At 33.5% G+C, this 16,284-nt stretch overlaps 1 protein-coding gene across 2 annotated transcripts; it reads right to left on the bottom strand.

Annotated features, from left to right (window-relative positions):
- Positions 1-11,869: 11,869 nt before the first annotated feature.
- LOC149576140 (homeobox-leucine zipper protein HAT4-like) lies at positions 11,870-14,687 on the bottom strand. Of its 2 annotated transcripts, none has more exons than XM_089816440.1 (4): positions 13,974-14,687; positions 12,906-13,222; positions 12,706-12,788; positions 11,870-12,570 (listed from the first exon to the last, which is right to left on the bottom strand). In XM_089816440.1, exons 1-4 carry the CDS (start codon positions 14,221-14,223, stop codon positions 12,252-12,254), a joined length of 969 nt encoding a protein of 322 aa, XP_089672566.1. In that variant the 5' UTR covers positions 14,224-14,687; the 3' UTR covers positions 11,870-12,251. The 2 variants fall into 2 exon arrangements, with proteins under 2 accessions (XP_089672566.1, XP_089672569.1); XM_089816443.1 differs by having other exon boundaries at positions 12,706-12,785.
- Positions 14,688-16,284: the final 1,597 nt, after the last annotated feature.

Below are 16,284 nucleotides of genomic sequence, written 5' to 3'. Positions count from 1 at the left end.
TACTACTATTTTTATATTAAATGGCTTATTATAGCCCTAATTTTGAAAGCAGAAAAAACTTCTATAAAAGGCCTTCAGGTTAGAGATTTCATAATGTATGGTGATATTGTAGCTTCTTGCGGCAGTAGTGAGTTGTAAGCGATTGCAGGTTGTAATCACTGGATAAAAATAATATTGGACTTGATGTTGGTGGATGTGGCCCAACAATTGGGTAAGCCACAATAAATATTTGTGTCTTATGTTCTCTTATGTGCAATCTATTATTGCAATGCCCCACTCAGGAACCCAAGAGAAATAAACCTATTATGTTACAATGTTTAATGAACTATTTTTTATAAAAAAATTGACAACATCAAGATAACATTAATGCGGAAGCAATATGAACATACACATCAAATACACATAAGCAATTACAGATACAATTTCAATTCCTCAAGGGTTCCTTTACATTGAGTCACATTTAAGAAAGTTTTATTAATAAGTTTAAGTCTTAATTACATTGTCCATAACCATAAAATGAATAAACACATACATAGTCATGTAAGAAAATGCATAAGTACAACTAATAATATGAAAGCACATCTAATAAATAACATCCATTGCACATGTTACAAGGTATGTGAAAATAGATACAAGCACATCAATATACAATACAATATCCCGTAGGATCTCAAAACATATGATACATAGATACATCAAATGAATAAAAGTCTTCAAGATAAGAGGAAGAATAATAATGGGACCATTGTATCAAGGAGCATCCAATATCTGTCAATTTGAGGGGGACCCAAATGGTAAGAATACACTACCTCTTAACCGCGTGGTCACCTAATCAGGATCCCACTCTCACTGTGTAGGAGAGATAATGTGCGATCAGTAATTTTTTTAGTGGCGAATATTTGCCAATTGGCTATTTTGTCTCTTTGGGAAATCATAATTTGGCTAATAAAACCTACATGTGGGGTCAACCATGTCACTGAGATATTAAATAATTTGGGTCAAAATCCAAGGCTAATTGCTCATTAGTTTACACAAATTGGTCCAAATCTCAGTCCAATTGTCAATGTAATCTACATTTATAACACAATTATTTAAAAAAATTTGCCAGCATTTCCCTAATGTTTTCTTATTGGACAATGTTATTTCGCCCTTAAAATAAAATAATATTTTCTCTCGGGTTGAGCATCGCCTACTATTTTACTGACATGTGTCTCCAACTATCCCCATTTAGCCAACTACTTTATGTTTTGGGCTTTGGGACACGTGTCCTAATTCTGAGAAGATTTAGACTTTATGGTATGTCATTTAAAATTAGACCTGAAATAGAGCTAAACCCATTGATCTGTATTACATCAACGATCCAAATTAATTCCTTTCACCATAAAAATGACAACATTAAATGTGATGACGACCAAGTTGGCAATAAAAAGGGCACAATTTTAATTGAATCTTAATGGATTGGCATATTACAAGTACATCGTACAGTGTACACTTGGCATGTGGGCCATAGACCACTTGCAACTCTATAATTTCACCAAAAAATCAAATAATCTCTCTTTGGAAAATGACATATTATCCAACTATATTAATATTTTGTGTTATATGAAATAATTAATTCGCCTCTTACATTAAGAAAATGTTTATGAATGACAAAATAAATCGCCTACATTTATTTTCATACCAAAAAAATAAAATTAATTCGCCATAGTTATTATTAAATTTTGATATGAAAAGGACAATTTTGCCAATAGAAAATAATTTCCCCCTTGCCTTGAATGAAAAAATTGCCCTCGATTTGAAATTTTTCATACATATTTAATGTTGAATTCACCAGCATTTTACATATTTTCTTGGGAGGGGTTTCTTAAAATTATCTCTGTGTACAATCCACTCACAGATAATCAAATCATAAAATAATACTACGCAAGGAATCCTGATAGTCAAAACTACCTCAAGGGTACACAAACTACTCAAGAAGAAAAGATAATCAAAATCAAAAGGACACTTATTCCAATACCAACATCATACATATACCAAGAATAGATCAAGTCACCAAAATCATAAGATAAAGTCAACGAAAGATATCCACCTCAAGACAAAAGCCACATGCCAAAAGTACATCAACCATAAATCACCAATCACCATCAATAAAAGTAAATAACCACATTAAATACATCCAACAATAAGTACACCACCAATAACAACACCATCAAAGGAAACTATTAAAAAAACTATGGAGAAGACTCAAACTACATTTTAGGGAGTGTCATCACATGGTCAAACTACTTGAGTTACCCTGGACTAGTCTCTCAATAGAGCCCAGACCCTCAAGCATTGAGTTAGCCTAGATTGGTTACTTTGAACCCCAAACCCTCAATGTGACACATGCAGAACCATAGAACCCTCTTAGGAAGATGAGGCAAACCAGTCATATTGTCATCCCATTCCCATCCTTAGTCTATACAAACACTCAAGGCATGGGCAGGGCAAATATCTCTAACTTATCTTGTTAGTGTGTTTCTCCAAAATATTAATTACTAGATTATCACTTATTACATAATTTACAGTAGGTTACCCTAGCACTAACCGCTTTGGGTCTCGGACCCCTACTCCAAGCCACTCCCAAAGACATGTACCTAGACAACCTCTCCTAAGTACATAAAACGTAGTTGTGTCCCATTTCATAACACCCATAAAGATCAAACCCAATTCCTTAACAAGCAACCCAAAAATAAGTTGGTTCTCCCAACCCAAGTAGACATAAATGCACCACATAGAAAAATTCATAAGTACTCTTTTAGATTTTAAAAAAAACATAAGCTCATCATAATATTCGAAATAAATATACATCATAAAAGAAATCACAAAGACAACCTCGGGTGCACATCCTAACTTGGCCAACTAAACAACTCACAAAAAAAAATTATCAAGAAAATAAACCTCACAAGATTATAAATAGAATATTAGAAAACATATAGTTTTCAACCACATGATTTAATTCCACCAATTTCTCTTGTTGAGTTTGGGTAATAAGGATGTGTTTAGAAATAAAGTAAGAATATACATATTGATATAAATTGTTATGATAATAAACTTATTTAAAACAATAAGTATTTAAATATCCAATCTTTTTGTGCATATAAAATATCATGCAATATTATCATGTTATTAATTTAAATAATCTTAAATCATAAATGATTTAATTAATAATATAAATGTATATTATTAAATTAAATACTAATATCAAATTCATTTCTAAAATATTAATTTGACTTTTAATTGAGTCCAATATTAATATTTACTTTTCCCTTGATTCATGATGCAATTAGAGATAAAATTATAAATTTAATTGAATTATTTATAATTTCTCTCAAAGTCAAATAGTTATTAAATTAGATGATTATAAAGTGAACTCTACCACAACTTCTCTTAAAATATAATAAAATTCTAAATATTTATTTATTAACCTCTCTCTTGCATTAATAAATATAAAATTATTTTATATGCAATTAAGAGTTTAATTAGACTTAAATAATCACTAATACTAACATTCACTTTATAATTAAATAGATAATGTTTATTTAATTTTAGAAATTAAGAAATTATTATTATTTTAAATAAGCAAATCAAAAAATAAAATTATATAAAATAAAATTACACTTGCAATTAGTGTTTTAGCATGTCTTTGATCATACTATACTTAGTTTTTCTATTTTTAGCATATTTATTTCCACATGCATGTAACCATACTATACTTAGCTTTCTATTTTTAACATATTTGTTTTCACATCCATGTAACCATACTATACTTAGCTTTATATTTTTAGCATATTTGTTTTCACATGCATGTAACCATACTATACTTAGCTTCTATTTTTAGTATATTTGTAGTCACATGCATGTAACTATACTATACTTAGCTTCTATTTTTAGCATAATCATTTTCACATGCATTTATACGTTTAGTTACAACGTGTTTTCCTCTCAATTAATCATTTTCTTTTCAAATAAATATTGCAATTAAATTATTTTAGATGTAATAAGAATATTCATCTATATTTAGAAAATTCATGATAATCTCATAGTTCTAATGACAATATTGAAGTTGAAACCCTAACTGTTCAATTTATTGTTTTCTTCTAATTTTCAATAATCATTTTTTTGTTATATTAGAAAGAGGTTTATAAGAATACAGTCACAATAATTTTTTACAATTTTTCTATAATTTTCTTCAATTAAGTTTTCTTGATTAATAAGTTTTTCTTTTTTTAAATCTACAGCATAATTCTTTATTCAACAATCAATACAGTAAATTAATAAGCAATATGCAAACACCCAAGAAGACGTGAAGTAGACAAATCTTTCAATAAAATTCTACAATGGGTTTTCAAACCCTACCTCAAAATGACAACTAAAATTTGAGACAATCTGTGAATGCATGCAAATTCAAACCCTCTAAAATTTTCAACAATTCTTTTGATCCCATTTTGAATTTTGCTTCCCAAAACATGTGTAATTACAAAATTAGCTCTAGATCTCTGATAAAGAGTTCTCCCCTAAATTGGGGCTCTGATTGTGCAATCACGAGAGGGAACTCATTAATCAATTATTGTTTATTACTTGTTATCTTTTACCTTGTCATGCACAATTTTTAGATATTTAATTAAAATATCTTTATTAAATTAATTAGCTTTCTCTCTTTAATTAATTTTTGAAGTGTTTTTAATAATATATTTATTAATTTAATTAACAACATTATTTAGAATTTATTATTAAAATAAAACTCCTAAATAATTATCACTAAATTAAATAAATATAACTACAACACAATTAGAACTATAATTTTATTTTTAAATTTCATTCTTTTATTTTTTATTTTCCTCCAGTTTATTAATTAGTGCAAGCACTAACTAAAGCATAGTTTATTATTTAAATTAATAATAATAATCAAAGCTCATTGTTTAAATGCAACTCTAATTTAATTGATATTAAATAAATAATTATAATAAAGCAATATTAAATCTTTAATATTTTAATATTTTAATTCCTTTTTTGTCCAACTTCTTAAATTAGACTTTTAAATTAAATCTTTTAAGCTAAAATAAATATTTTATAATTAATTAAATATCATCACATTCTAATTTTTCTTTAACCAATTTTCTAAATTTAGACTTCTAAATTAAGACTTTTAAATTTAAGCACATATTTAATTAGTTAAATATTCTCATGATTTAATATTTTCTTTTTAATCAAATAATATTTAATAATTCACAATATTATATGATTAACCAAAATATTATAATTAAATCATTTACCAAATAATTCACATAGCAAAATCCACATAAAAGCAACATTACCAAAATAGACCAAAGCTCAAAATCAAACAACGCAGACAAAGATAAACTCATGAGTTTAAAAAGGGTGGAAAGTCAATTACGAGTCCTCCTTGCAAGACAAGTATTTAGGCTATGTTTGGGATTGGACCTGAACATTATATCCCCATTCCTACCATTGAGTTATTGTGATAGGGCACACTCATCTTGGCAATTTAGGAAAGTCGATGCCTAGTACCTACATTCTGCATAAAAGACAAGCATGTACATGTATATAAATATATCTCTACTAAATAAGTAATGGCAGGGAGCGGTACATCATGTAGATCTTGACTAGTAGGTGACTACGACTCCCTCTCTTAACCATATCAAAAATATTAGAAAGAAAGATAAAATAAACACACACACCATACACATGCAAGTATGGGGTAAGTATCATAATAATCACAAGTCAAACACCAAATGCTCAAGTATAACAATGCATCATTATGAATATAAAATAGTCATCATTAATAACATCATCTCACATTGCTACAAAAAATATCTCATTTATTATCTATGAATCATTAAAGCATCATTAATGCACCAGTAACCACAATCATTAAACAACACATGAAATATAGTCAACTAAATAATCATTGTTGATATATCTCTAGTCCAAGTTATGAAATAATATCCTTGAAACTAATGCATCCATGAAATAGTTATAAAAGAGTTTGGTAAATATAATGGAAAAGAAAACCATAGGTGGGCACTACAATTATTTTTTGATATTGGTTATATTTGCATGTAACTGTTATTTATGTCTGAGGTTACTCCTAACAGTATTTAATTTGGTGAGGTTCTACATTAAAGAGTTAGCTTATGCGCTCTTGGATCTAGGCAGATGGTTAATGTGTAGACCTATACTTAAGGCCGCATAATATTTTGTAATGTATTATGTATCTTATCATTAATTAATTAAGGGCTAGTTATATTTTGTATAACATGTTTCCTATTATTGGACATTGTGAACTCACAACCAACATGTGTATCTTGATGAACATATATGTAATTTACTTGAGTCTTAGGGAGATAGTCTAGAGTTACTCATGAGCAAAGAGGCATAAATTAAGAATAGTGATTTTGGTCTATAATCTGGAATGTAATTGATTATAACCAGGAAGTCCTTGTAGATATGAGTTGCATAATCTCCTAACTTGCATTTCAACATATCTTGATTGGAAGAAGTGATTTTTAGTATTTTTGAGTCCACATCATTTGTCCTTAAGGTTGTGCGCCTTATACTACAAATCAAAGTCAAGAGAAAAGAGCTTCCTTGGACAGGAGCCTAATATATTGTAATCAATCTTCATATATAATTAGATAGTTTTCACAATGTTTTTTCCCCCATTTTGGGGTTTTCGTGTAAAAGTCTTGGTGTCCTTGCATGTTTCTCTACCTCTTTTAGTTATTTGCTTCTACACATGATAAGTGGAATAAATGGTTTAAGTTTTAACATATGTTGATTCAACACCCCACCACCAATATCTAGAAGTGTTCAACATATATATCTGACTTCCTTGTAGTATTGGTTCATGCTTGAAATCAACAAAATATAAATTATTTCTATGAGCATTTACATTTAATATAGTCATTTGCATGTAAACTTGATTTCTATCGTTGACAATGGTCAAATTAGAAGTAAAATATTTTAACATTTTAATGATAATGAGAATTATTTTCAAACAAAAAGGATGCAATGTGATATAGTTTTGATTAGATAATGATGGAACTACTTACTTTGATCTCCATTCAAATTATTGTGGATTTTATTCAATTTATAAGTTTTATTTGATTGAGTTGAATGGCATAATATGTATCATTTGATTAAATATAATGAAATAAGATAAAACTTGATCTTGATAGATTAGATTTGTGCTCTCTAATATAATTGACTATGACTTATAGGTAGACAAAATTTGTTTTACATGAAGAATTTGAAGACGGTATTTATGTAAAATAATCCAATGGTCTTGAGGTAAAAGGGTAAAAACATAGCTTGTAAGATGTAGTCATTATATAAGTAAAATGGATGCTCGTATATGTAATCAAGACTTTGATGATTTGACATTAAAACTTAGGTATTTTATGAGTAAATATGATCTCATTATATAATATAACAATTTGATTGATTATTGGTTACTAATAATTGTCTTATATATTGATGTCATGTTGTTTAGAAATAGTAGAGGTATCATTAGAATTTTCAAAGGTCAATTGTCTTTCATTTTTCACATCAAGGATTTTTATTTAATAAAATATCTTAGATATTTAGGTTAGCAAGGACCGATTTCGCATAAAACTTTGGTTTAGCTAGAGTATCTTTGAACTATTTTAGGTAGTTCACAATGTGATTTTATAAATTAATGAGTATTCTTTACATGTGTCAATATTAAGTTGTCATTAAATTAATGCCCTAAATTATAGTATGATTATTTATGAGATATGTTTAATATTCCTTATACTAGTAATTTAAGTCGTTTATAGTATGTTATGGTCTATATAAGGTTAGACATTGCTCAACTAATGGAGTTCTTAACAAGTTTATGTATATGTTTGGTGTAGTATGAGGATTGTATGAGAACAAATTATATTTACTATGGAATTTTTTTATTAGTTTATTTGTTATCACTAGACTAATAATTTGAGAAATTTCCAAATAAACGAGGCATTATTGATTTTAGGTTGACTTGGTAATTTACACAATAAGTTGTCCATGAGTAGTTGCTTATTCGCTTTATTTGTTTGAGTTGCCACTTGGATGAGTAAGTGGCAATCTTTAGTGGTATTGCCTACTATAGATGTAAAATACATGGTTGTGACAAATGCATGCAAGGAGGCAATGTGGTTGTAGAGATTGTGCTCAAGTATTTATTTCGAGGGTAGATATATAGACCAAGATCAAATTCACTAGTATAAACAATATATTTGGTCAATAACTTGTTGTGCCATGCTTGTATAAAGTCTATTGATGTTCTCGATATCATTTTTGTTGTGAGGTGGTTGAGGCTAGGATAGGATACATAAAGTTTGAAATTTAGGTTGGTGTGAAATACACTCTCACTAAGTTACTATTGGAGAAATTCATTTTGTGCAAAGAAGTCACATGTCTTGCCTCTACCAGAATTTGATTTATTTTTAGTATTTATAATGTATTTGTGATGTAAATTTTGAGTGAGAAAATGTTAAGATTAGGTGTGTCACTCACAAGTTAAAAATCTTATCTTGGAAATTATATCTAATTATATAAGTAATGTATAAACTTCAAGCATCAATGGGTGGGAGAAATGGGATGTTTGTGAAGATATTATTCATTCTTTATAATATTATAGTCTGGAAGGCATTTCATAGAGAAGTTACTTGACCAACTCAAATTGGGAGTTATAAGGAATCTTTTTTATTTTGAGGTTGTGGAAAATATGTTACCACTTCCTATTGCAAGTTCATTTTTATATCACACAAGATCAATTCTACAATGCACGAGAATGAAACTAAATTTCAAATTTCAACTTCTTGTGCTAAGTGTTGCCAATCAAATTAAACTCACATTTGTGTAACATGTTTCCATGCCCTAGTACTTAAAGACATTCAACATGCAATTAATTCTTAATGGCACTTTAATGTCTCAAGTAACAAAGAATGTAATCAATCTTACTCAATGATGTATTTCACACTCACATGCCTATGTTTCCTGACCTAAGAGAACATAGCCCAACAAATTCCTATAGGTGTTTATAAATACTACGATCCTTCCAACAGATAAGACACCAAATATAAAAGGCAATTAACTTTTGTATATTAAAATGTGTCTTCCAACCAAAAACCTCATCAAAGTTTTAGATTAATGTCAATGAACATGGAACCCACATTACATGAATGAAATCTTTAAAAAAATCACATCAATTATAATTAAACAGTCATCATACCAAGGATGTGATTTTATTGAAATTGAAAGCTACACATCAAAATCTAGTATTGGTTTTTTTCTTACTCAAGTAAAGATTGAACCCACAATGCTCAAAATCATATCTCAAGAATTTTTTACATCAATTCTAATTAATTGGTCATTATATGAAGGACGGGTTTTTTGAGGTAAGAATCATTAATCAAATCTCTCATCAAATCCAAAATTTAAGAACTATCCTCATTCATTTATATCATTCATCATTTATTAGTCCAACTATTTACCCAACTATATCTATCTTAGTTTGTTCTTAATGATAGTATATATTAAATTTACATGCTTTTACTTACTCTTAAACTAACATTGCAACCTTTATCCAACCACCTAAAATGCACTTCATGCACTAATAAATATGATGCATTTATACCACTTTATTAGTGTAAACAAACCCCGACACCAATAAATAAAATACAATCATACTAATTTTGTGTTTTGCCAAGAGACCAAAATCCAAACCCATACCAATCAACATGGAACCCACAATTCTTAAAATCAAACTTCAAATTTTTCAAATCAATTCTAATCAAAGAGTCATCATAACACATAATTTTATTAAAGACTTAGACCTACACATCAAAATCCAATATTGGCTTTTCTTGTGTTGGCTTTTCCCTTACTCTAGTGGGAAGAAAAATAAGATTGGACCCATGATGCTCAAAATCGTATCTCTCGATTTTTATACATTGATTCTAATTGTCATATCAGGAATAAAAACATCTTTTTTAAAGAATGATAACTGTAACTTCAGAATTTATCTATCACATATTCTAAATTTAAGAACTATCTTATATCACTACTTATATATTGGCCCAACCATTTATCCAACCTTGCCTATATTAAGTTATGCTTAATATTTAATATTTATTCAAATTAATTACTTTTGCTTTCCCTTACATTAACATGACAAAATTTATCCAACCACTTAAACCACCTTAAGTTAAAACATTATAAATAGTGTTAACAACTTCCATATAAAGAGCATAAAAGTTACATAAAGAATGATGAATCAATTCCACATGACATCAAAGTTAATCTATCATAAAGTCTATATTCTCCTACATCTTATATAGCAGACCATTTATTTATCTAGAACTGTAGATTTATTTGTTAGATTTACATACTCTTACTTCAAGAATAAATCTTAACTGCAATCCAATGTTTAAAAAACTCAAAACAGACCAAGATATAGAATGTTAAAAAACATGCACCGTTTATAATGCCATGCCTTCAATATTTCTAATATTGTGACACACCATGAGAACTGTTCAACTGTTTTATCAGCTGTTGAGGGCTTGTTTGTCAAAGATAAAGATGTGGTCAAGCATTAAGAATTTGCGACCCTCCCCTGATCTTTAAACAAGATATTTCTAGAAGATGTGGCAAGAATAATACGCTACGCTTTGTAGCCACTTTCTGTCTTCTTACTTCAGATCGTCCATTGACCAATGAAATCAGGAAAATTAAAAAAAGGGGTATTTCTTTGAATGCCTTGGTCGAGAAGGAAAGGATAAGGGACTGGGAAATATTCAACGAATGCCTGATATCATTGTATGTATATTTTTGCATGATATTCCTGGGATACATAGAACAAAGAATACGCGCATGATGCTGAATTACTCGAGTACTTATCATCATGGAATCAAATCTTTCCATTAACAGAGATTTAACAAGCCAAAGAATTTCAAATCTCAATCTTTTTTAACAGAATCATAAACAATTAAAAATTCAACGGCGTAAAATGTCTGGTCCAAAATTCAAGGTTGGCCTGACGATGATACAGCATCTGTTCGTTAGATCTCATGGAAGAATCTCAAATCCCAAACTTTCTCAAGAAATTCATGTAAAATGAAAAGATCTAAGGCATTAACTTCAAGCTTGACGATAAACATCAGTTCGTTAAATCTCTGGAAGAATCTCAAATCACAAACTTTCTCGACAAATTCATGTAAAATGTAAAGATCCAAAGGCATTAACTTCTAGCTTGACAATAAATATCAGTTCGTTAAATCTCTGGAAGGATCTCAAATCACAAGCTTCCTAATTAGATATTCAAATAAAATGAAAAGATCTACGGCGTTTAATTGAAGCTGGAGGACACATCTCTGCAATATCAAATACTTACGTACTCTCAATAAATCTTGCTTTTATGACGATTTGACAAGGCTAGATAATTTCAAATCATGATCTTTCTTGACAATATCATAAGAAAGAAAAGAAAAATCTGCGGCGTAAATTGTCCGGTGCAAAAACTCAAGCTTGACGATAAATAATTGTTCGCTAAATCTCTCGAATATCAACACATACATACTCTCCTCCAGATTGATCGGCTTCGCATAATATCATTTATACTCATAAATTTGTAATCTTCAAGAAAATTGTCCAAATCTTAATCAGACGACAGAAAACGTTGTAAGAATTAACAAATAGAATAACTCTGCCTCAAAATATTATTCAAAACTTGAAACAGGTAACACTAGAAACCGTGGATGAAGTACAGAAAACAGGTATAACGATCAGAAACCAGTGAGGAGGTCATCAAAACTCTCTAATATTATTTACTATAATTTGGTATTGTATTTCCTCCAGATTCAAAATTTATGTACAAAGAGCACTAGCAAGAACAATAATGAATAGAGACGAGGAGATTTTGACAATATACAGACATAAATCTCCTGCACGGCGAGATCGACTCGAAATACGGCGTGGAGATTGTTAATCAATCGCTAATCGCTTTCTCTCTCTCTGCGTTTCCTTGTATTCAATAGATGGATATGTATTGTATATATCACTATTTTCTGTGTGGAGAAGGGAAGGGGGAGAGGAAAAGATGAGCATCACAGATCTGAGCAAAAAAAGTGGCGCTGTGAAGGGAAATCGATGAATGAAAGGGGCAAAGCTGAAGCTTGTTAAAGCTAACATGCCGCCGACTGTTGAGCGAACTGAGAAAGCTGGGGTTTTGAGAAAGGAACAATGGCGCTTCTAGTGTTGTTGAGGTTGTCCATGGAGGCGACGCGCTCGCACGAAGGGCACATGGTGAGCGTGGCTGCGGGAAGCGACATGTAATAGTCTCGGCCGCCCGCTCCTCCTGCTCCTCCGATTACGCATGGCGGGGCGGCCTTCAAAGCCCTCAGCTCCTGAAGCTCCTTCTGCAGTCTCCTGTTTTCCTCCGTCAGGTTTTCGCAGCACCGCTTCAGAAGCTCGCAGTCCACTTCTGTCTGCTTCAACTTTGTCCTGGAAGAAAAAACAGACCAGAAATGGCAGAATTTAGAAGAAAAAAACCCGGTTTTAGGTTTTCAACCCTCGGCGAGTCTCGAACCCGTGATCTATATTTTCTGTAAATAAAATGGAAAACAACGGCATACATACCGAGCTCTTCTATTCTGGAACCAGACTTCGACTTGCCGCGGCCGCAAATTCAACTGCTTTGCCAGCGCGTTCTTCTGCTTCTGCTAGGATTCGAAATAAAACACGGATCAGGCTCCAGAAAAACGAAAAACTTAACGAGAATTCCGAAAACTAGGTTAAATAATATTCTTAGGGTTTATGAAAGAAGCAAAGCAAGTTACCGGGTTCAGAGTGCTGTGTTCTCGAAAGCTCTCTTCCAGAAGAGCGGACTGCTCCTTGGAAAGTCTCAGCTTCTTCCTCGTAGAGCCGATTTCCTCTTCGTCGCTGGTCCTGGAGCTCACGTCGCAGGTTCGCTCCCTCTCGAGCTCTAACTCAAAGGACGCCTTTTCCCGCTCGCGTTTCACAGGCAAAGGCCCGCCGGTCTCCAGAACGCGCAAAGGTAAAGCCTCCGAGCGGAAGGCCGATGATACGTCCGGCGCCCGATTCATGTCTATTCCGCGTGAAGGATTCGTCTCCGCAATCGTCACCTCTTCCCGGCCTGCACTCAACCAAACCCTATCAGACCACAAAACTTTCAGAAAAAAAAAGCTTGAAAGATGAAAGTTTAACAACCGAACCATACATATCACTGATTACTCCCAGCCAAGCACAGGAAACTAGACATGATAACAATTTGAGAATGGAAACAGGCATTATTACGGACAAGAAAAGCAACAGGATGACATATTTAGCTACTGCTCAAAGCTTTGCACAGGAAAGGCAACAAGACGACATCATGTATAATGCTCACATGCCAATACTCACATGCCGTAGGCAGCAAAAGCAACAAGATTACGGTTCCACAATCGAACCAGGCGAATTGATAGCAGGAAAATCAACAAGATGACATTAATTGTCCGAATCGAGCCAGGCATATTAAGCACAGCTCTGGACGGCAAAATGCGACAAGATAAAAATTATTTTCAGAATCGAGCCAGTCATATTAACTAGAGCTATGGACAGGAAAAGAAATACGAAGACATTTATTTGCAGAAAAGTCGAACCAGGCGTATTCTGGACAGGAAGAGCAACGCGATGACAACATTTCGGAATCAAACCAGGCACACGTGACTCAAAGCTTTGCAAGGAAAAGCAACAGGCTTACAATTCCAGGATCAAACCAGGCGTATTATGGACAAGGAAAAGCTAGCCTCGAGGTAAAATCTTATTTCCGAGCAAAATAGTCGCATCTAGGGAGAGGAATCTCAACAAGATGACGTTTTTAGGATCGAACCAGGCAAAATACTCACAGCTATGGGGCAGCAACCAGGGAAAGGGCGGAGACGGTGACGGAGGCGAACCCTGAGGAGCGGCGACGCGCGCAACGGGGCGCCAAGGCAGAAGTTCGAGCTGCAGAGGCAAGCCTTTCTTAGGCGACTCATCAAGCTCGTCATCTTGCCTCGGCATGGCAATGGAAAGCCCGAGACCTGCGTCCTCCGCCGACATGGACATCGACCTCAGCCGCTCCAAACCCCGCTGCTCCTTGTTCGTCTCCTCCATGCCAAAAAACACTTCTTTCACCAAATTCTCGCCAAAAAACCACTTCCTTCACCAAATCTTTCGCCAAAAATCCACTTCCTTCACCAAATCGTCGCCAAAAAAATCACTTCCTTCAGCAAATCCTCGCCATAGAACACTTCCTTGACCAAATCTTTCGCCCAAAAACACTTCCTTTACCAAATCTTCGCAAGGAAGAAAACCTCAACCTCAAACCTCCGTCTGGCGTTCCAGAGCTTCAGATATTTGACATCCAAATCTTTCGCTGCGACGTCAGGGATGATGAAACGAGATCCGATACGGTCACAGTCAAAATCTCTCACAGTCAAGCCCAAGAACAGGAAGGAGAAGAAGCAAAGTAAGGTTAGGCGGAGGGAGAAAAAACAATCCTGTGCTTTGACGCAAAGAGCACACAAGGCCTCTCTCTATATGGTGCGCGGGAGGGCGCTGTAGCTGCACGCGCGCGTGATTCGGTGAGTAATACCGATCCTACTCATATATACTTAATGAGTATACAGCAACACAATGAGCAGCGGACGCATACACAATGAGTATACCACCACCTCTGGGCACATACACAATGAGTATACCCAAACCGGGGAGGGAGTTAATAATGCGGAAGGCTGACTGTGAATGATTAGCGCACTGGAGGGGGGTTGGACCAATGTAATTAAGTCAGAATAGGTGGTGGAACAGCAATGATGGGAGTACGATCTTGACCATTAATAACCCACAACAATTATAATTATTGAAACCACCCATTTCTCATCAAAAATTCCATGTGAGTGGCGTGCAAGACCCGCTACTTCTACTTTTATTTTTATTACTACATTATATTTTCTTCATCTTCTTCCCCCGCCGCCTCTCTTTTTCTCCCAAGATCCAACCCCCTCTCGCTCATCATGATTGCATGGAACATTGCATTCTTAGTTTGCAACAAAACATTACAATAATACAAACACATACAATAATATTATGGATATGGATATGGTATTTTTTTTTATATGGTTGTTCGTAGGAAGCGTGAGAATGCGGCAGGTCGCCGCCCACGCCCTTTTAATCATTTATTCATTGCCTATCATTTGTAGTGTGATTGGGTGCTGCCACCGTGGAGCCAGACACCACGTGGGCCGGAGCGCTGTGATTGGTCCGCGGAGGCCCGAGTGCCGTCCACGTCGGCAGGCCCTGTCTCCCTCGTAGGATACCGTCGCATCAGCCCTGTCTTTTGAACAGATTTATTTGTGTGGGCGGTGGGAGGGTGGGGCCCGTGTCCCCCCTTTCACGTTTGTAATCATATGCACAAAATCTACACAAGGGGGAAAACGCCATCTTGAATTCATGGAACGAGACGCCTTGGCGCATGCGTGCCATAACCCATCTGTTTCGCAACCCGACAAATGTAAACACATTTTATTGTCAATTATCACCTTCACCATTCCCTCACTTTTGGGCCGAGTCCTACCACTCACCCCATGGCCCCCACTCATCCTTACTCCCATACATTTAACCCTATATGGGGCATATGTGTACACAACAATAGAATTATTATTATTATTGTGCTCCTAAATCTCACTTGATTTGATTTAATCACGTTGAAGCATGATAGGAATAGTTCCTAGAGGGGAGAGGGGAATTGATTTGATTTGCCTCGTTGTGCTAAAGATGCTCTCCTTCCTTCTTCCCTCAATCATAGGTTTTAGTCCCCACGTTCATCAAGACAAAAGGAAGTTGGAATCAGCCAACATCGATTCTCTTTTGGTTTATTGGTTGAAATTATAGTTGGTTCAACTATACTCCCATCCATTCTATTTTGGTTTATTAGTTGAAATTGTCCCATGTACCATGTTCAACGCCTTCTAGTTTTTACCCCTTCTTATTCTTCAACAAACATTAAATGTTTTGTATATTTTAACTAACAATCTTATGGAGAACTTATTTTCTCATTCCAAACTCATTTTAATTACATTATATTTGAGATGGAAGTATGAATTGATGATTATGCTTTCATCGAACGATGTCTATAGAAGAATGGGAAAAGAGAATATGTCTATTTTGCAACATTGG

Source organism: Cupressus sempervirens, chromosome 1 (assembly GCF_028749045.1).
Source record: "Cupressus sempervirens isolate cs-2001-9-10 chromosome 1, ASM2874904v1, whole genome shotgun sequence".
NCBI classification, from domain to species: Eukaryota; Viridiplantae; Streptophyta; class Pinopsida; order Cupressales; family Cupressaceae; genus Cupressus; species Cupressus sempervirens.
This window is presented reverse-complemented; position numbering and strand designations above follow the sequence as displayed.